Genomic DNA, 22,445 nt, shown 5'->3' on the forward strand with positions numbered 1-22,445 from the left:
GATTGAATAATGATAATCATTTTCTGTAGGATATAATACAAAGCCGGCAGGTCTGAGTGATGTCTGGTCCGTGGTCTCCATGCTGTGAGGCCTGATGGCAGTGGACACAGATGAGCCTGAAGGGCTCCTTTTTGCGTTTGGGTGGAGCAGTCCGGCGGCTGAACGGGCAGCTCATCCGTCACGGCTCGTCGAGATGAGACGGCTGCAGCAGACGGGGGAAGTTTGGTGGTGGATGTAGAACTTTGCATAGTGTGGCCCACTCTGACCTTTCTTTTTTTAAAACACTAGTGAAGCTCCTGCTGAGTGTGACCCACTGACAGAGACACACTTGGTTAGCTCACTGCCTGCAGAGTCGCCTCTCTGTCACTTATGTACATATGTACAACGTACAAGACAACATACTGCTTTGTAATTTTCTCTTTCATGCTCTGAGTGCAGTTTTGCTAAAGACAACAGCGCCCCCTGGCCTGGACCTCTAACTCACAAGAAAGCAGAGCTGATTTGGATTTTTGAAGGCTGTCAGAGGCAATTTTGTACCCGAGATGATGAATATATTTTTGTCTTGGTATTTTGTATTGCTTGATTAACTCATGCAGTGCTACACACACTGGAGCTACCTCCAGCATGATTCTAACATTAGTCTCATCTTAAATCTTCACCTTAAAGAAATTAATTGTTTCTACATGATTAGACTTCAGCAAAAGCTGAATCAAGGAATGATGCGATGAAATGTTTGAGTGTGGAAGACAACCCTGGGAGCAGTGGGTCCGACACATCTCAACTAAAATGTCCTCTTATGAGAGTTTCCAACTGCATCTCATCCTTTTTTAGAAGCAAATGGCCTGTGTATAGTATTTACATAACTTAGCATAAAATTGCAACACCTCATAGATTTGCCTTCCATTGTCATTGTCTAAATGAGGAGAGAGGGGGAGGGGGAATTACAGTATATGGAACAAAGCTGAGAACTGAACCGGGGACAATGTGATCACAGTATCTGATATTTGTCATAACCACTAGACCACCGTGACACCTCAGCCCCTGTCATTTTCTCCAGGGACATTGTGAACCTGTCCTTTAGGTTCATTTCTTTCCACCTTGTTGTCTGTTGTTCAGCCCCAGAAAACCCAAATCTGGCCTCCTCAGTGGTGCCTGTGTGAAGCTGAGGGGGGACCAGCAGGTAGCCGCCAGCATGGATGAGCTGGGCGAACGGAGCCCTCTATTGCCTCAGTGTCCTCTTAAAAAAGTCTTTTTGATGTGATAATTACCATGAAACTGAAGCAACTGCATCCTAATGTACTTGTACACATCTCCATAACAGACAGGACTGGTTCCCACTGAGTTACAGATGTGTAGTCAGCATGCAGATGTTTGGGGCATCCTGGTGGCAAAGGACCTTTGTTGCTCTGTCCCTGTCTTTCATTTTCTCACTCTTCTTTCTGTCTATCTTAAAAAAAATTCCCCATCTCTTATTTCAGCCGCTGCAGGTTGCAAATGTTCCTTTGAGTGTGGGTGGGGAAGAGATCATGCATATGTACCCACAAACACAGTAATATTGTCATGTTATACCCCCTGTCATAACTCATCTGCCGTGTGCTCACTGTTCTGCTGTTCAAGTGTCTTTGTAATGGGCTGCTTTATTGGATTGTGATATATTTCACAGGGGTCAATGATGTTGTGTCAACCTGTTTTATTGTCTTTAAAAGGTGAATTGACAAAATGTTCGAATTAGATTCACTGGTGACAGCTGATGATTTTGGTGAAGTCTGTCGTGAGACAACAGGCTTGTCGCTCTGCACTTGTCAGCTCTGTGTTTTGTGTGTTTTAGGTGATCTACACCTCATTCGGAGGCTCATCCAAAGGGCTGCACTTCAACAATCTGATCGTGGGTCTGGTTCTTCTGACCCGAGGACGCGATGAGGAGAAGGCCAAGTGTAAGTTGCTTCTGATGAATTAACAGGGACTCTGCATTGATGCTGTTCTGCTGCTGTTATGTTGTTCTCAGTCAGTGTATATGTGTTTCCAGGCCAAATCAAACCATGAAAATGCCCCCAAAAATGCAAACCAACCATAAACTGCAGATGTCACGTATCATAACATCACGACAGGAACTGGTTTACAGCAAATAGTTTGCTCCGGTTTTATCTAAAGCTCTGATGAGCACATGCCACAGCAGAGATTTGAAACCTTATAATCAAAACTTCTACTACTGCAACAGGAGCTCTGGTTCCCCTTAACGTTCCAACGTGAGCGTTCGATGGTTGCATGTCTACATAACACTTTCACTCGCCTTTAAGTGCATGTAACGTAATTTAAGCTCCATGATTGGATGTTTTGTGGCAAAATTCACCTTGCAAGTTGTGTTTACTTCTCCACTCATATTTTCATATCAACGTGCTTCTTATCACAGAATCAGGTATAGCACAGTTGCCAGTCATATGCACTGATGAATCAAACAGCCGGGCCTTGAAAATGCTCCAGCTGTCAGTCACCTCACAGTGTCCTTGTTCAAAATGAACAGGACGGGTGCTTCCAGAACCCTAGATGCCCAGAATAACTCATACAACTTTAAAATTATACTCAACTTTATCAAGTGACATTGGAAGGGGCTCTTTCTGTTTGTCTGACTTAGACCTTGTGGGAGAGTAAACATGGACCTCACTGTGTTTTAAAGTGGCCATCACTTCCCTGGTGTTTAAACTTGAAAATAAACATAGATACATAGTTTCCATGTTGGGGAATTATTCATGTCATCCTTTTACAACCACAACAGTGTTAAAGTGTTTTTTCACGCCTGCATTTCTTCCCTGCTTTTCTCTTAGCCTCTTCATCCCTGTCTGTCAGTTTCTCTCTCCCTCTCTCCCTCTCTCCCTCCTCTCTGTCTCTTCCTCATTCTTCTTCTGATAGTCCTGGTTGATGTGTTGCAGGCAGTCTAATCCATCAGGACGGTATTGACATTGTAGCTTCAGTCGTCCTTACTGCAGCTGCGTGAAAGAGGCCTGCCTTCCTGTGATAAAACTCTTCTGACACTGTGTGTGTGTGTGTGTGTGTGTGTGTGTGTGTGCGTGTGTGCGTGCGTGCGTGCGTGTGCGTGTGCGTGCGCAGACCTCTTCAGCCTGTTTGCCAGTGATCTGGGTGGATATGCTGCAAGGGAGGATATAGAAGCCGTTCTGCAGGTCCTGGATGGAGAAGTCCCAACCTCCCTCAAAAAGTGCTTCAGTGAGGTCAGAAAACACCACAGCCTGTCTGTCACCACACGGATACACATATGAACGTTTGCCACGGTACCAGCTCAGTGTCTCTGTCAACTCATTTTGCACATAGCACTGGTGCTACAGAGGCTGAAAGGTTTGTAGCGCAGGTCACAAGTTGTTACATGAGTAAATGTCTGTTACCAAACAACCAATAGTGCAGATCGGCACTTAAACAGTCATGTAGCTGGCAAAGGACATTAGTGTTGCATTCAGGGCCATCCAAACCTTAACAAGGCAATCATTTTCTCTGTATGGCCATAATAGTGAAATACATGGACACTTCTTGCTATAGAAACCATCCATAACTCCACAACTGGAGTCTGTGAGCAAACATTAAATTGAGTTCTTCATTTCGTCATTACGTCTTGCAGCAAGTCGAACCTGTTCAAACAGTAGAAAATGCTTTTGGACTTCTATGCTCCGTTTGGATGTTGTAATAAAAGAATTGCCAAAATGAAGCAAAAGGGAGTGACATTCAGTAGCTGCAAGTTATTTAACAATATTTTACTGTTTCAAACATTAATTGGATTTGATACCTCACAATATCTTTATTATTATCCCTATTTTAAACTAACATTACTGTCCTGAAGTTAAATAACCAACTAACCAAAAAAGATTAGATAGAATCTAAATTTATATTGTATAAACATGCGGCCCTGAGTCATTTATTTTCACTTTAAGATTAGTTCTTCAGTACATGTAACTGTCACACTACAGCTCTGCACAGCTGCTGGTACACTGCCAACACTGAAAGAATTATTTGGACATAATGTGTCACTTCAATTAGCAAATGAGCAAAATGTGAAGATTTCACCAAAGATGTCATTAAAAACAGAATTGTGAAGCCTGAGAAATGTGCTTTATTCTTTTTACTCAAGTGTTTGTTGTAATGAGACCTTGTGTTTGGAAGTGGTGTTGGATGTATGGACTCATGATTTGTCATGATTCAGTCAATTTCAGACCGTCTCACACACACATTACAAAGCTGTATCACACGGATGCTGCTGCGATAATTTCATTCATCACACAGACCGATTTCTTCGTAACACGTGTCACATATATGTACAGCCCTTAGTATTAACAAAACCAAGTGAGCTTCAGACTGATTACACCCACACTCTCTCCTTGGCTCATGTCATTGAGTTTGTTTCCATCATTCCACAAGTGTTGGCCACATGCTCATGAAACACCTATTGTTGAAGTTACACACACGGAGCCACAGAGATAATACAAAGTTTGCCATCACAGAGACTTATTGTACTGGTTATTAGAATACAAAGGAGCCTTTCAAATCACAGTCCACCACAAAAAACTGTGGAAAATGCACCCAGTAAAGTAAAAATCCCCGCTGGGTGCTCCCACACACTGAGATAAAATTAATGTTAGGGATGCCCCATCAAGGTTATCTGTCCTCGATCACAATCCTTTAATATTGGATATCTGCCAGTATGGAGTCCAATTCAATGCTTATATTTACCTAAATGTTGATTAAAAAATGGATCTTACATATAATGTTTATTAAGATGAATATCATCTTCTTAATTCAGCCCACCTTATTTTGTATGAGCTACTTGATCCAAATACAAAAGGTCTGGCTTCAAGACTAAAAAGCTGAAATCATTGCAGTGATGTTAGTGCTTCCTGGAGTCCAATGTGATGCTCGCATTGACAGACTAACTGTGTGTTTGTGTGTTGTGGCAGGGTGACAAGGTGAACTATGAGCGCTTCAGGAACTGGCTCCTGCAGAACAAGGAGGCCTTCACGTTGTCCAGATGGCTTCTGTCTGGAGGAGTGTGTGTCACGCTCACCGATGACAGTGACACACCCACCTTCTATCAGACCCTGGCTGGCGTCACACACTGTAAGTCAATGTGTTTGTATATATTATGTGTCCAACAACAGAGATGTGCCATGCTCACCAATCTCCTCTGAGTAGTTGGTCTTCACTGATTCATTCCAGTCGCTTCTTCTTTGCCATGTTTTGGATCGGTGTTATGCTCTTGTCAATGACACTCAGATGTTTCCTATTAAAAGCCTAGCAGAAAAGGGAGGGTATATGTCCTTGGAGCTGCTGGGAGGCTTTTGATGTGAATCATGTGTGCAGGAAATGTGGAGTTTTATTGATAGTAGCTTAACACCCCTCAAAAGTGGAGCCGAATAGTGAATGAAAACAGTGTTTCCGTTGGTGAGCATGACCTGACAGTCGTGCTAAGAGAATTAGCTCTGTGAGAATGTGCATTTGACTGAAATTATCAAGACAACAGGTAAAAGGAGGAAATGTTGAGTTTGCAGCGACAGCAAACAGAATCAACGGCATCTTAAATGTTAGCCATGAACCCGGCGCGAGGACTTGAAAATGCTTGGATCTGGCTTTATCAGGGACCTGCAGATACACTGCAGTCCAAGTGTGTGCCTGTTTCCCCCATGTCTTTGTGACGTGAAGCAGATAGTTCCCCAGCTGCATCTTCCTCCCCCTTCTGCCTCGCTTGTAGAGTGCAGATGTCTCAGGAAATACCACAAATGGCTCACAACAGTTGTTAAAGCTTGGCAGTGAGTGCCCTGGGAAATGACTGACAGGCTCAACTTATCACCCTGAGTCATTCACTCTCCTCCTTTCACTCAATTTTCCTTTTTCATTATTCCATCTCTCCTTCACCAAGGTCTCTCTCCTCCCACTGCCGCCTTCTCTGTGCATTTCCTCACTGTCACACTCAGCCCTGCACCATGTAGCCTGCACTAGTTCGAGTGATTGTCAGTGTTTGATAGCTGTAATATCCATATTTATTTCATTTGAAGTACTGATGGCCTCAGCTGCCTGGGTTGACTTTAAATAACTGAAGGATATCAGTGGTTTGTGTCACTCTTGCCTGATATTGATGATTAATGTGTGAAATGAAAGCACTGGATATATTCAGCTGCTCAACAATCTAATTGGCCTGGAGATCAGCTGCAATGTTTCTGTCTTTTTTTTCAATGTGGTTCTTTGTTCTATTAAAATCACCTCAGAAAATCAGGCCACAACAAGTGACTGAGAAAGTGATTTTTGTTTCCTTTATTAATCTTCTTTTCAGTGGACGCTGAATTTGAGGTCAGTGCACAGTGGCAGAGCTCTGTCTTTCATGGCATTCCAAACATAAATTGTTGTTGACTATAGTTTTCCAGTTCTAACCAAGGCAGAAAATGACCATAAAGTTGCTCTAGTGGGGAAACTATTGGAGGCAATGACAGAAACATGGCACCTGTGGACCCAAGGAGCAGGTGTTGGATCGTGCTGCACAACCTGTTCCAAGCTGTCCTGAAGTCGTTTTTGTTATTTTATGGAACTCACTGGTGTTGCACAGGACTGAAGGTGCTGTAGTAGGTTTTAAACAAAGATGACTCAGCAAAACCTTTAAAAACTAGTAACAGAGTGAAAATCCTCCTGTATTGCATTACCTGAGCTCTGCAGGACTGTCACTGAGTCTAACTCGTCCACCTCATATGTTGACCTGGGTGACCCGGGCGGGTGTTTGAAGATGCCTTCAAAACAGCTGTTGTTAAACCCATAAGGCCAAAATCCAACCTTCCATTCATTTCAGTAATTGATTTGGAGGAATTTCAGTTCAGCTCTAGAACGGACCACAGCACTTAAACTGCTCTGACTAAAATAATTAGTGACCTCAGACTAACCTCTCATGAAAATAAGGTCTCAATTCTTGTTCTCTTAAGTGCAGCATTTGATGCGATTGACCGCGATATCTGAATCAATCATCTTGAAGAGTTGACTGTGAGTTAAACTGGTTTCAAACATACATCAGAGGGAGAAAGTTTTGAAAGTTTCTCAGCCAACCACCTCTTTTGGCAGTAAATAAATGGATGAGCAATAATTTCTCTAGTTAAATGAGGACAAAACTGAAATCCTACTAGTCGGCCCTTCTTTCAGATCAGATTTAAGCAACAACAATGAAATCTTCATTTTTCCACACAAAGCTAAAGTTCAACCACCTGCAGCCTTTGTCAGCTATGCCCCAAAGCTCTCCAACACACTGCCTACAGATATCAAGGAAGCCACACCACTAAATATTTTTATAAGAAAGCTAAAAACGTATCTCTTCACAGGCCTGAAACGTTTGTGACTTGCCTAACATTTATGCACTGCTGCACTTTTTTTAAAATGTTGCATCTTACTTGATTTTTTGCATTCTATGGACTCTATTTTAAACTTAATTTCATCCTTATTCTGTTTTTCCTATTACGATCATGTGGGTTTTTATTGTCCATCTTTTCATGTATCAAGTATTTTCTTCAGCTTGGTTGATAGTTGACAGTTCATTCCATTATTTAAATTGCTTATATGTTTAGATATTGCACACCTGACACAACATCATTCCAACTAAAATGTGTCCAACTCACTGTACCTGCCAGCTGAATTGGCCACAAATTCTAATAAATTCTAATCTAGTTCAGAAAAATGCATAAAAATGAAAAGCTCACCAAAAAGTGATGACAGGTGTATCTATCTTATCCCACAGAGGTAATAAGTAGGACTGTTATCAAACCTCTGATCATTTTTGTTACCAACCATAATATGTCCATATGACACAGTATCAAGCACTGACAAGGTGGCATCAAACATCTGGTCAGAGTTGTAGTCCTGTTTCTCAGTGTTATTCACTGAGCAATTATTTAAATGGAAGACAATTTTAACCAATTTTTTTTTTAGCCAAAGTTCTTGTATAGCTGCTTGTGTTAAGACGACATTTAACTAGTTAGCTACTGAAAGGGAGGAAGAAAAGAAGTCGTTGGGGATGCATAAATCCAATACTGCAGGATGTGCATCAGGACTGATGGGTCTTATCAGGTCAGGCATGACTCAACCGATCCACGTCGAAAAGAAATCTAAATGATTCCAGTGAGTTCCACACAGTGTTCATGTTTTTGTCTTGATGAGACCTCATATTGTAGAAAAATTCAATTCAGCACATGGAGAACGAAAAAAAGGAAGAAGAGTTCTTTAAAATTGCAGGCCAAGTAAATTTAGCCAGGCTTTATTTTGCCAATTAAGGACAGAGGGCTGGAAAGAACCTTTCTCGTCAAGAGAACGTGGACGCTGCCTTTAATCTGCTTGCTCCCAGCTTATCCTCTTAACTTTGTGTGTGCGTGTGTGCGTGTGTGCGTGTGTGTGTGTGTGTGTGTGTGCGCGCGTGTGCGTGTGTGTGTATGTGCGCGTGTGCGTGTGCCTGTGTTGGAGAGAGAGAGTGACTGACACACGCCTGGTTCCTGACTCTTTCCAGAACAAGAACGTAAAGCTTGACTCATGGCAAAGCTTAGTACAGTGGATCCTCTGCTAGCTTGCTAGCCTCTGACACTGTCACAGTATTCTGAGAGGAAATCTGTGGGAATAACAGCGAGCCCTGCGGACACAATGACGTAGTTTGTGCGAGCGGTGATCACGACTGAGTTTGCTATGGTACATGCTGGCTATGGCAGCACCTGTCTAAGGATGTACCCTGGATAATGGTATGGTATCTCTGCTGCCACTCGGACAGAGTTGCACCTCTAGGTGGGTATCGGGCCAGACAAGGCACCTGCCATCGAGACGGATGCAGTAAATTGACAGAATCATGCTGTTTTTTTATGCCAGATATTTGTGATTGCCATTCGTGATAATTTCTGGTACAGCCATTGTTGGAATGGTTTGTTTAAGGTCTTCTTTGGTTCTTCAAGCATTTAAATGGTTTTATTAAAATAGGACACTTCATCTGATGAATTGTGCCATTGGTTTAAAGAGAATTAAGAGGAATTTATATTTGTCATGTTAGACTTGTGTGAGTAGCGCTTCTTATCAAACCTCAAAATGTTGACAACTGAGATGCATTCATAGGACCTAGAACTACTGAAGGAGTGCCGAAAGCTGCATCAAACATCCTATCAAGATCCAGACTCTTGTCTTTTCTAATTTTTGATCAGATAGTTCCTAACTAATTTTACGCTGAGTTTTATTTATTAAGTTCTTGAATGGCTGTTTGTGTTGAGACAGCGTGAGAGAACTTTCCATTCAGCACTGTATCGTATCTGCTCTAGTATTAAAATATTTCAGTGGCGACTCAGCCTTATTTGTGAGCCATATTGTGCTTTTCCAGAAATCCATATTAGCAGTGTTATCTTGCAGAACTGTGGCTAGAGACTCAAACAGACCCTGATGTTTGCTTTCTGTTCTTTCACACTGATGCATTTAAGGCCCTTTAGCGTTTGGCAGAAAAAAAAAGACTCCAGACTCAAAGTCCTTCAAAGTCTGCCATAATTACAAAGACTTGAAACCAAACAAAGATTGACACTGATGTTGTGTGCAGAAGCATGGAGCGAGCCTGAGATGGATGGGAGATGTGCAGGAGGCGATCCGTAGCCAGGGTAATGAGTTTTATAGATTAGCAGTCAGTCGGCAGCACAGCTGTCATGAGGAATGTTCAGCGTGATGAACTCAAGTGTTTGTTTTCTATCTTGTACACCAGGACTGATCATTGATGCATACAAAAAGCTACCGTATTGTTCCCTACCTGCTTTTTAGACTTGGCTCTGTTGTTTAGGGGGAGAGTGTGTTTGTTTTATGGTGATTGCATGAGAAGCATTCGTCCCTGGTTTTGGTTGAGTTAGCAATGTCTAACTGAGCTGTGAGACAGAAGGGAAGTCATGAGTCTGTAGTGCTCGCTCCCTGCCTTTTAGTCTCTAATCCTTAATAATTTAGCAATTTCATATTGTTTCCTCCATACCATCTCCATATAGTCCCCTTCACATGCTAAATCATTGATTCCATGCTCAGTGCACCCTTTTAGTCTGTTGAAGTTAAACCATCTGAGCCAGTGGCAGTTGAAAGGTGACTGAGTGCGTCCCAGTCAGGCCAAGGTCAGCTGTCCTGATGTTCACCTCTGGAGGACAGGGAATCAGAACCTGGATGAGAGAGGAACAACCCTCTCACAGCCCGCTCTCCAGGGTGCTGCTTCACCAACCATCGACCACAGCCGTCATCATCCCATCTGACTGGAAGCTGTGACCAATGGCTGCTAAAAACAAGCTTTCCGGAAGCTTGTTTTAATAGCCCGACTGGGAAGCCCAGTCCACAGTCTGCCAGGAACTGACCGCCATTTGATTTGTCTGTCTGTCTTTTGACACCTGTCATATGTTTTAGCTCCATGCCAAAGGCTAGCTGGCTAGCTGCTGAATCCTATTACTGTACCTTAAGCTGTGGATTAGCATGTTGAAAGGGGGAGGCTGGTTCATTGACCCTGGCAGAGGTACATATGCTATATTGGTCTGATCCGCATCACTCCGATCCGTAAAAAGTCGAGTCAAACACCATTCCACCCGGTGGCCGTTATGTGAGGCCACCTTAGGTTTGCTGTGGTATCTTGACCGTTGTCATTTTTACTCTGCTCCCCACAAAGTCACAGCATGTGCGTGCTCCAGTTAACATCAGCAGAGATATGTTACTTTATTTCCTCCATCGTTCCATCATTTAACTTCTACTTTGGCTGCAACAAACGTTTTTTCCTTATTCCTTTGTTTGTTTAAGGTTTTCTCAATTACTGTTGACCATGTTGACTGCTTGCTTTGTCCAGTCAATAGTCCAAACCCAAAATAGTCAGTTTGCTATCATATGAGAACAGAGAATAGTAAATCTTTACATTTAGAGAATGTGAAATCTGAAAGAGTATTTTACATTTTTCCTTGACAGAGAAGATAAATCATTTTCTGGCAGTTACCTAATTGATTAATTGACTAATCCTTTCAGCTCTAAAAACACCACAGGGTTTGCATGGACTGAGTCAAACTGATTCATTAAAGCAATGAGAGAAATTACAAATACCATCTTTGGAGTTTAAAGTTAGTTACATCATGCTTGAGGTGATGATGGATGGATTCAGTTCACTTTGCTGGATTTTTTGCATCATGGAGAAGTTCTGAAGATGGACAGTGCCGTGAGGCTCAGCAAGCTGGTAGATAAGACTGAAGCGATCGACTGTGGAGAGAAGAATGCCGACCGAGCTGTTGCTTATCATGAACGACACCTTCCACCCCCTTCACCACACTGCGGCCAGGCCGAGAACACAGGCTGATTTCCTGAAGGTGCTCTGCTGGGAGCCACGGGACGTCTTTTCTGTTACGTGATGAAGAATGTATCTCAGCGTGGGGTGGTTTTACTGTTGTTCTCCGTGCTCCCACACTGCCATAACAGCTCTCCACCCACCAGCCACCAGCACCTGTCTTTGATGAATACGAGCCCTGTAGATCACGTGTTCTCGTGCTGCTCTGCACTTAAACACCTTATTCATTATTCATTATAGCTTGTAGTTTATTCTTTCCTCCATTTGTATGTGTTATACAGTGTTACAGTTCTACAGTATTACATTAAACATTATTCCATGACATTGTTGCATCATACGACATACAGTATGAATCATAAGTTCATACAGTCTTTACAGATTTATGACACCCTCTATCCTTCGACCTTAAAGTGCTGCCAAGAGCTGGTATTGACCTGGACCACGAGACCTCCCCTACGACACAAGACCTGGAAAATGAGGACAAATCAGTCAAATGACAGAAGAAAATGAATCTGAACAAATTCAAAAATCAATTTGAATAAAGTCAAAATTGGATTATCTATTCATCGTTTAAGTGATCATCTGGTTTTTGTGCCAGAGAAGCTTTTTAAGACATCACTTTTGGGTCTGAGAAATAATGATGGTCATTTTGCACTATTTTCTCACATTGTATAGACTCAACAATCAGGAAGATAATTGCAACGAACAATACATCACTGTATTATACATCGTATTATACATTATCCATTAGATTGTGTCATTACCTCATTAATAATATCCTGTTTTGTTCTCTTTGTATGTTCATATATTGGTATATATGTGGTACATATTGGTATACCTCTACTCATTATGTTAGCTCATTACTTGTTACAGTGCATTATATTAAATTCATCACTTCATCTCCATAACAACTTTGTGTTCTTGTGTCAATATGAACACACAATAATGTCAGTTGGCCACACTCAGTTGCAGTACAAACCTAAAGTGACAGCATAGCTTTAAGCTTATGATTTCTGAAGAACGCTACAGAGCTGGTGATTGGAACTGATCCCTCTGAACGGTTTTGCACTTCCTCTGTTTCTATCCCACAGTGGAGGAGTCGGACATTATAGACTTGGAGAAGCGCTACTGGTTGCTTAAGGCCCAGTCCAGAACCGGCCGCTTTGACTTGGAAACCTTTGTCCCTCTGGTCTCTCCTCCCATCCATGCATCACTGAGTGAAGGTAAAACAGTATTTTACTATATTTTTCATATGTCAAGTGTGTGTATCTTTAAATCAGATCATCATGGCCCTATGTAGGTCTTCGGGCTCTTAAATTCAAGCCCTCACCAGTGATGACACCCTCTTCAAAGCCTCGCTCTTTGTATAAGTATTGTCTGCGTTGATGTTGTTTTGCAGGCTTGTTTCACGCCTTCGATGAGAATCGGGACAATCACATCGACTTTAAAGAGATCTCTTGTGGACTCTCTGCGTGCTGCAGGGGGCCCGTTGCTGAGAGGCAGAAATGTAAGCCATGCTGTGGTTTGAAATCAATAGATAAGATAAAGATAAATAAATCCCAGAGGCTTCACATAGACATACCAAGCCTTTTTATTGTAAGAAGTCCTTCTTTGTAGCTGTTATCTGGACTTTAAAGTTGGAGAGTCAGAATAATTTGAATGTTGATTAGAGGTAGTTGATTAGTGCACAGTCTTTTTATTTTTTTTTGCTTTAAATTACATTTACACTGTCAATGGGGCTGGTTTCCTACCCAGTAAAGACTGCTGTGGTGCTCTATAACCATATTTATATTTCACCACTCCATGTCTCTTTTTCACTGCCAGTTTGCTTCAAAGTGTTTGATGTGGACCGTGATGGGGTTCTGTCTCGAGATGAACTCCATGAAATGGTGGTGGCCTTGCTGGAGGTGTGGAAGGACAATCGCACAGACGCACTCCCTGTAAGTTCACACACACTCAGCATAGATGTAGACCTGTGGATTAGTGTGTTTTAGTTCTTAGTAGGCATGTTTCCCAATCTTGGACATGGCTAGGTTAGCTGTTTACCCCTTCTCTCTTTATGCTAAGCTACGCTAATAATGTCCCAGCTCCATGTACACTCAGACATGAGATTGTTAGCAATTTTCTCATCTTATTCTTGGAATAAACATATTCTCTAAAATGGTGAACAATTCATTTTAAAGTCAGTGGGGCTGGCTTGAGCTGGCAGTTCATGGCAGTTTCTTTAAAGGTAATGCTGGCCGGTGGAAATGTTGTGCAGTCTAAAATGACAGGACAGAGCAGGGATTGCTACACGAACTGGAACTAAAAATATTCTATTGTTGTGTTATTTATGGCATTGAAGCAGACAGATGCAGAATCTCACTAATTACTCGGCTCACATTTTGACACCCAGCACTGTTGTGATCTTTCTCACAGCAGTAGCTGAGGATAGGGTGCTTGTGTTTCCTACTGTATGCTGATATATGTTGTTACCTTGCAGGAGCTGCACAGTAGCGTGTCAGACATTGTAGAGGGCATTCTGAAGATGCATGACACAACCAAGGTGAGATACGACTCCAGGTGACAGAATGATTATTGAGAAGTTGTCAGGAAGGTAATCATTTGACTTCTGTCCCGTGTTATCATTTGATTTCATAACCTTGATTCAAAGAAAGTCAACACCACTTTGCTCTCGGCTCCAGCTTCAACCTGCTTCACATTCATCTAACTAGATGATATCATATTGTCATTGGGAGCTGCTCAGCACACCTCCAGCAGCCTTCTTGTCTTACGTCTGAGCTATTTTCACTCACACAATAACAGTAGCAGATGAATAGATTTTCTTCCAGTGTTTTCAAGGTCTCAAAGGCAGTGTATATTTTGAGAATAGTGAATGTGAGTATGCTGACCTTTGTGTCTCTGACTCCTCACCAGCTGGGTCACCTGACCCTGGAGGACTACCAGATCTGGAGTGTGAAGAGTGCTTTGGCCAATGAGTTCTTAAACCTGCTTTTCCAGGTCAGTACACCCACATACTGTAGTTGTAGAACTTACATTGATGTTGAAACACAGTATTAATTCATCAACATTTTCCGAGCCTTCTATACATCTTTGTGTATTTGTCTTGGTCAAGGTGTGCCACATAGTCCTGGGACTCAGGCCTGGTACTCCTGAGGAGGAGGGACAAATCATAAGGTACGTACCTGTCCTCTTTATCTGTCATTTCATTGTACACAACTTTGAAGAATATACTGTTTACTGTTGGTTAGCGAATGCTTTCCATTGGATTTGAGTTTTTATTTCTGTGTGTGTGTGTGTGCGTGTGTGTGTATATGCAGGGGTTGGTTAGAGAGGGAGAGCAGACATGGGCTGCAGCAAGGTCAGAACTGGTTCCTCATCTCCATGCTGTGGTGGCAGCAGTGGAAGGACTACGTTAAATACGTAAGTCAAGTTACAGAAGGCAAAATGTGTGAATATCCATGTACACTGATGTTAACACTACATTTTCTAAAGAGGCATTCAAAGTCATTCTTACGTTGCGACAGTATTGTTGATGTTTCAATGAATCCAGAGGTAAAAACAAAGGTAAGCCTGACTGCAACCTGAAGACCATTTCACCTCAGGGCCTGCTGCACAGACACATGTGATGCTTAACATAATCCACTTTTTTTACATCATTACAAACCCTGCCTGACCTCTCACAGGCCGTTCTTTACCTTGGTTCTCAAAAACTTCAATGAATCGTTTTCCATCTTACAGAACATTAATGTGACATGTTGTGTATGTAGAACTTGGGTGCTGTAATTTCACACTCCAAGTCATAGCTCACATGTAAAGGTTTAGAAGCTGTGGCTGTTATGAGAGCAAACACATTAACCTCAGATATCGCTTTCAACAATGACAGGGCAGTCCCTGCTGTTATCTTCCTGTCCAGGAGCATAAGGGCATCGTGGTGGAGCAGCCGTCCATCCTGAGCTCATTGCGAGCTCCGATGGCCACAGCCACTATAGAGCCCACCCCACCAGACAGACTGGGAGGACTCGGAACCTTCAGCTCCATCAGCCCCACTGAGGAGAGGTCACCTGACGCTGTGTCCAGCGCCTCGGAGGCTACAGAGACTGGTCAGTCAACATATATAACATAACATATATATATATATATATATATATATATATATATATATATATATCAGCATATAAAAACCTGAGCCATTATACCAGCCTTTATTAGTGACCAGCCTTGTATAGTGTTCACCTCAGCGTTTTTTACTTCATGTGCGTCCATGTATGTGCGTGCATGTGTGTGATTGCTGCTCAGTTTATTTTGTATATATATCAACGACCAGCTTTTGTTCATGCCAGCTGTTATTTAGGACTGTGCCTTCAGTTGAATACCAGCTGTTATTTCAGAATTTACAGCATAATGATCTGTATGTCAGAACTTCCCCTCTTGAATGAGATAAGAGTATCTGCAACCTATCAACCAGGTTGCTCCTTGGATGACCTTTTCATATTTAGCAGACATTCTGATAGAATGTTTTTGTTCTAAATCTGTGATCTATTCAGTATTTATACTGGCATCATTTACAGTGTCCAGACTCATGGTAAACACCTGAGTTTACTAGAATAAAACATCCCAACTTGACAATGGAGTAAATTTGAACACCTTTTGTTTGTCTTTCCTGTATGTGTGTGGCTTGGTTGCTCCCTCTCATCCCTTCTCTCTCTTTCTTTCTGTCCCAGCAGCCCTGAGCCCCCAGGTAGCTCCCTCTGCCACAGAGAGCTGTTTCGCCCGTCAGCACAATGTATCGGACAACAACAATCAGTGTTTTTCTGGAGCCAACGGCCACCTCCCCTCCCAGCTGGCAGCACAAAGACCCGGAGCAATCGACAACCAGCCTCTGGTCACCACCGACCCCATGAAGGCAAGGACGTGTGTGCGTGCATGCGTCCGTGCACGCATGATTACTGTTTATTTTGTTGATGAGCTGCACAAAGTTAGTTAATTACATGTATAGTTTTATGCGGAAAGTACAATAAGAACCAGACTGGCCCACACAGACTGTCTGGCTTATATACAGTAGATAGTTGTTCAAACATTTGAAACCCCAGACTCATTTTGGTCATGGGTAGATCTGTCTTTGATGAAGCTCTCAAGCTCTGTTTCAAATGCAGTAAGCCGGTTTACACTACAGCGTGGTCAAGTTGAAACTGTAGCTGGATGCAGGTCAGGTGCATACATTTAAGACTTATAAATCATCAGTGACCCCTGCGATTGGAAAATAATGTGAAACATTATGAATTAAATCACATTTAGGGACTTAAAGATCTATCAGTATCTGCTTTATTCCGGGCAGTGATATGAGAAAATGAGAATTTAAAGAGCTGTGGTTAGCCTAGCTTAGCTTAAAGACTAGAAAGAGAGGAAAACAGCTAGTTGGGCTTTGTTCAAAGTTCAAAAATACACCTAACAACACCTCTAAGTTACAGTATGTTAACTGGTTTGTTTAAGCCCTACAAGAAATGACGCTATTTCTTTAGTCAAATGTTGTTAAATGTCTATTCGTGCACAGGTTAAATACCACGGTACTGTACATTGTGTAAATAACGTGAGGTTGGTGATAGGTGTAGTTTTTAACTGTGGACAGACCCAGGCCTGCTGCCGCTCCCTGCCTCCTGTCTTTGTGCTAAGCTAAGCTAGCCATGACTCCAGTGTTACACTTAACACACAGACATGAGAATGTTCTTGGTTTTCTCATCTCACTCTCAAAGAGAAAGCAAATAAGCGTATTTACCAAAAAAAATGTGGATTTAAATGATTTGATTGATATGATTAGCTGGAAATGTTAAAGAAACAAAGGTTAAGTGTTAATGTAAAAAATATATAATGTAAAATATATACATATATACAGTATATAGTTTGGTTAAAAGGGCAAAATAATATATACACTTTGTGAATTAAATCATAAACAGCATTTTGGCATTAGTGTGGTATTTTTGACTATTAGTGCGAATGCCAAATACATGATGTATTGTAAGAGAGTGGGTGTACCAAGCCACAGCTTCAGCCTACAGCTTTTAGTCTGTGAAAAAGAATCTTCTTGTGTTGCGTTCGGAGTAGTTTGTGTCATTATTTTGTAAGTTTCAGTTCTAGTCTTGATAACCTAGTGGTTACTGAAGCTCGCTTTGGCATATGTTTGATATATGAGAACAGTCAAGCTACTCAGACTCAGAGAAGAAGCACAACCCTCCCTCTGGCTTTGTGAACCAACCTCATCTGTTCACTGGAATCAAATGTTTGTTGCACAAAGCAGAGCATTTGAAAGATCCAGACCTTTGAAAGAAATCAGTGCAAATTTCACAGCTTGTATATCTTTAGAGAATTTAGCACATATTAAACAAGACAACAGTGTGTTAGAGGAATATTTTTTGCCATCTTCTTCGTTGGTTTGACAGAAGAAGTGATCTGAGATTCCCCATTTGGAAGCACTCCTCCTCTACTGGCAAAGGCTCTCAGAGACCAGATGGTGTTTCCTTTTTCCTTTGTCTTATCTCTACAATTTGTTGTAATGATAGCGGCTGCCAGCCTGTGCATAGCATTAGGATACTGTCCCTCTCTCTTATCTGTAATTCAAGTAGGCAGATAGTGTCTTTTGTGCACGTATTAAATGCTGATGTCTGTGCTTTGCCCCTGCAGGCCCCCACGTTAACCATGGAGGGGGGCAGGCTGAAGCGCTCCTTGCAGCTGGCGCCTGGTAGAGACTTTGAGACGGTGCCAGAGCCGGTGTGGCGGGCACTCTACCACTGGTACGGTGCCAACCTCAGCCTGCCGCGACCGGTGAGTGAAGACAGCACACCTGCTCGGCAGCTAACTATCGCTGTGATGCAAGACTGGGCAGTATTAACATCAGTATCCTCTTTGGAGCAGAGCTGCAGTCTCAAGACCACAGCTGTGGCCAGGCCATCAGACGGGTTTAACACATCACACTTTAAGTATAATGGTTGGGTGTTATGGTTCCCATCTGAAGTCTCAGATTGCAGCACTATAAAGACCAACAGGGCAAGAAATGTATGTAGTCAGACAGTCAGACAGCTGTGATCTGACAGAGATGCATAAACTGCAGAAAAGACTTGTAAAGTTGTAGTCAACAGGAATTATCCTTGGTCAGCATTCAGAGAAAGAGCTCCAGCTGATTTGTAATGTTTTGTGACTTGACTTGGGATTTGCTTTGACAAGACTTGAAACTTGACTTGGACTTGGTCTCGACCTGTCCAAATAGTCCTGCTTAACTATGACAGTGAATATAGTTAAATACCAATTCTTTTGACAACATAAATGACTCTCTTATGGATGCTTTGAACCTTTTAATATGAATTTGAGCTAAATGCAGTGCTTTGAATGTGTTCACAGTCAGATGTTGGGGTTTGTATTTTCCACAGACTGTCCACAGAGTAGCTCAGTAAGACAGTAAGTGATGAATACTGAGAGGCTCAGCCAATTATTTTTCCATGAGGAGAGAAATGCCACCTCACCAAGCCACACTGCTCACGTTGTTGACTTGAGGCTACCAGGGTTAACAAGTCTACTCATGTCTCAGAAATTGGCTAAATGTCACCAAAATGCTTGTGTTTGGACGCCCTTCACAGCACCTGTTCAGTGAGGTTAAAACCAGCTCAGGTGTTTAGTGTTTTGCTTTGGTTCATTGAGGCTGGTGTGAAATCTGTCATTTAAACTGCACTGCAGACTAAACAGCTGCACAGACTCTGCTTGAATGGTGGTTCTCAGTCCAGCTCCAGTTGATCCCTGGTGCACGATCAGCTCATGGATCGTGAGAACAGTCAAGGAAGGCATCTTTTCAGCCGTCCTTATAATTATGGAACATCGTTTGGTAACTGTTGGAACACATGCACCATAATTGAACCATAACTGGTAACTAACTAAAAGGCGATAGTGGATAATTTTGTTGTTTTGTCTTGACCAAGGGAACTACACTACATTACTGAACGACAAAACCCCCGTCACAGGTGTCCAGACAGATCAATGCACTCAAAACTCAACTTGCAGAGACTTGATACTTTCCCTTCCACGCCTGCAGGTTATCCTGGAGAGCAAGACGGGCCAAGCAGAGCTGGAGCTCTTCCCCCGCTACCTCCTCTTCCTCCGCCAGCAGCCGGCCACGCGTTCCCCCCAGTCCAACATCTGGGTTAATATGGGTATGACCAGCCTGCGAATGTTCCCACCGTATTTACCCCCACCAAGAGGTAATGTAAGCCTGCAGCAAGACCAGAGCAAGCCGTCGATAAATGCTTCATTGAGCTGCCCCGCATCCCCCCTCTTAATCCTCCTAGAGTGGACTCATCCAGCCCTGGCAGTGCTCTGGAGTAGGAAGTGGAATCACTCAAAGCTTTTCAATCTTCACAGACCTTGCTGTTCAAGTATTAGTTTTACGACATTTGTTCTGGTGCTCATCTGCATTGTTAGTGCACCAAATCATACCGGACAACACAAGCTTTGGACACAGTCTGACACATGATAATTATGTTAGACGTGTCTGTACTTAAGGCTTTAGAAAATCACTAAAATTGACCAAATTTGAATCTGTCTATTTCTCCACTCTGATCCCTGTGATTTAAAAGGATATTTAGGAAAAGAAATCATCATAATTGAAAAAAGCAAACAAAGTGAAAGTCAAGTAACTGGCCCCTCTACACCTGCTTTCAAATGCAGTACCACGAGAAGCTGCAAGACAGAGCGCTGTTACTGCAGGTAGAAATCTCATTGGTCGGGTGGAAATATCAGAGCCAGTGGTGGTGTCATCACTGTGGGCAAAAATATGATCAGCATGGTCTTCTGCCACAAAGAGAAGCTTTTATTCAGTTCAGGGTGACAGTGCAAGTCAAAGTTTAACAGTTGCTATAGAAATGCACCATAATATATATACAGTTATATATAACAGCAATTATATAATAGCCACCATTTATGTCACTTGTCCTTCAGAGAGATGAAGAACAGGAAGCATTACTAATTTAGGATTCCACAGAAGTTGATTGTTTATTCATTGCATAAAGTAGAGATGTCCCGAGCCAGTCCTAAGGATCAGTGACGGGGCCAATCTGGGCATGTTTTTTAATATAGTAGTCGTATGGTTACAGTAATAGAATAATAATTTATGATCAGAAATGTAAAATTTTTGAACCAGAACTTCCGTAAAATTTAGTGTTAATATTACCTGAAGCTCACAGGGGACAAAAGGATTCTCTGAATCGCAGCCTGAATGCATGGCAAAAACCACAATGCCATGTGGTTTGCACAGTTTGCGCTGCTGTAGTTACACAGTTAGCTTCGTTCGGTGACCATACCAATGTATGGCTCAGCAAGTTTGATGTGTTTGATGATGGAAGATGGGGGCATAATCCAACCCCTGGCTATACAGTAGCATCACCTGCTGTCTCAGTATTTAGTGCTGCCACTTCACTAAAAATGACATGCAGCAGCTGTGGCAGTAGAATGCAGTGCACATGCAGTACTGCAGAGCAGCTAGTTAGTGCAGACACCCACCGTATTTGAATAGTGGGTATAAATGAGGGTTCCTTTCCTGCCTCTTTGTTTTTCAGGTTGACGATTGTAAGCTGTAAGACTGTAAGTCATTTCATTTCCGTCACTTCCTCTCCAGTCAGTTCAGGGCTAATGCACTCACAATGAAACCCTATATATAGACCCTCTCACTCACACAATAACTGAAGCTGCATCTCACTCCAGTAGTTGTCGTCCCTTTGCATTATGTCTAAATGGATATAATGGACAAGTCTAAACTGAAAATGCCCCACTGCAAAAAGAAAGCAGATGTGTGGAGCTGTACACAGTTGCTCCACTGCAATCAGGTTTGGGCATCAGCACTCTGCATGAGAGCGCTGGTCCAAATCTAGTCAAAATATCAGGTTTCAGATCACAGCGCAGACCTGAGTCCCCAGTGGAGCTGTGGCTTCCATCATGACGCATCCTGTGTCTGAGCAGCAGCTTGGTAATAAGACCCTATCTCAGGCATGTGGCTAAATATCCAAAATGGATCTAATTATGCAACATGGTTCACATAATGAGGCAACAGTAGGGCACATTTTGTGGTATTATCGAATAGCAAAGCTGTGTCGCATTTGAAAATCAGATCTTAAATCACTAGTTTTATTAATAATCTTGAAATAAATGTTAGTTAAGTGAAGCTTTTGAATTTCTTTAACAGGACTAATGTTGATTGGTTTGTATTTGATTAATCCAATCTTGAGTCCACTAAATCCACTAAGTTGATTGACCAATCAAGTTTGCACTGATTGATTTAAAAAAAAGCCCTTTCTTGCTGCTTTCTTACAACTAATCCTCAGTCACCAGAATGCTGTGGTTCGTATCGATCAGTTGATTGCATCTGTGAGCTTGTTCGTAAGCCGACAGACGAAATCTCATCTGAGTTTTAAAAGTCGCACAGATTTTTACGTCACGACTGAAGTCCTTTCAAAAGAGGAAAAAGTCAAATGAACACACACTGAAAGTGTGTTCTGACTGTGCGTTTGGGTCAGTTTGTGAGTGCTCCTGTCCTCTTTGTGTGCTGCAGCAGGTAACGTGCCATCCCCCAACGCTCCTCTGAAGAGGGTGTTGGCCTACACAGGCTGCTTCAGCCGCATGGGCACCATCAAGGACATCCACCTCTACCTGTCCCAGAGACTCCGCATCAAGGAGGAGGACATGAGGCTCTGGCTGTACAACAGTGAGGTGGGCCCCTTTACTTTGATATATTTGGCTTTTATCAAATAGATATCTATTGGGCAGTATTTGACACAATACTTCATGAATTTATGCTGAAAATGAATTGTTCAGCAGTGTCTGTCGTTATCTAAACATGGTTGGATTAAGGTGTTATTATTCCTGTGGAATATAAAGAATGTGAGCACGATCAAAACAGATAATAAACAGGTGTAAAAATTTGATTTTGACAAGGGGTCCCTACGAGATAGGACCACAAGTTTGCACAGTAATGTCCATTCTGGGATCCAGTTGATTATGTACTTTTGTGGTACAAATTCCAATACAAACATGCAATTAATGAAATTACCAATAAATGATTTCAATACTGTGAAGC

At 42.2% G+C, this 22,445-nt stretch overlaps 1 protein-coding gene across 4 annotated transcripts in view; it reads left to right on the top strand.

Annotated features, from left to right (window-relative positions):
* usp32 (ubiquitin specific peptidase 32) overlaps window positions 1-22,445 on the top strand; it is a 62,193-nt gene that overhangs the window by 24,524 nt on the left and 15,224 nt on the right. Inside the window, exons 3-17 of one of the 4 annotated variants that reach the window (XM_041941489.1) lie at window positions 1,829-1,934; window positions 3,106-3,224; window positions 4,956-5,115; window positions 12,427-12,558; window positions 12,735-12,842; window positions 13,160-13,275; window positions 13,818-13,880; window positions 14,252-14,335; window positions 14,451-14,512; window positions 14,656-14,758; window positions 15,222-15,438; window positions 16,060-16,241; window positions 18,014-18,154; window positions 19,413-19,578; window positions 21,921-22,078. In XM_041941489.1, the coding sequence (XP_041797423.1) occupies window positions 1,829-1,934; window positions 3,106-3,224; window positions 4,956-5,115; window positions 12,427-12,558; window positions 12,735-12,842; window positions 13,160-13,275; window positions 13,818-13,880; window positions 14,252-14,335; window positions 14,451-14,512; window positions 14,656-14,758; window positions 15,222-15,438; window positions 16,060-16,241; window positions 18,014-18,154; window positions 19,413-19,578; window positions 21,921-22,078 (1,917 nt within the window). The remainder of the gene's footprint in view (window positions 1-1,828; window positions 1,935-3,105; window positions 3,225-4,955; window positions 5,116-12,426; window positions 12,559-12,734; window positions 12,843-13,159; window positions 13,276-13,817; window positions 13,881-14,251; window positions 14,336-14,450; window positions 14,513-14,655; window positions 14,759-15,221; window positions 15,439-16,059; window positions 16,242-18,013; window positions 18,155-19,412; window positions 19,579-21,920; window positions 22,079-22,445) is intronic. The other 3 variants (XM_041941492.1, XM_041941490.1, XM_041941491.1) reach the window with 3 other exon arrangements.

Source organism: Chelmon rostratus, chromosome 7, assembly GCF_017976325.1.
Source record: "Chelmon rostratus isolate fCheRos1 chromosome 7, fCheRos1.pri, whole genome shotgun sequence".
Classification (NCBI taxonomy): Eukaryota; Metazoa; Chordata; class Actinopteri; order Chaetodontiformes; family Chaetodontidae; genus Chelmon; species Chelmon rostratus.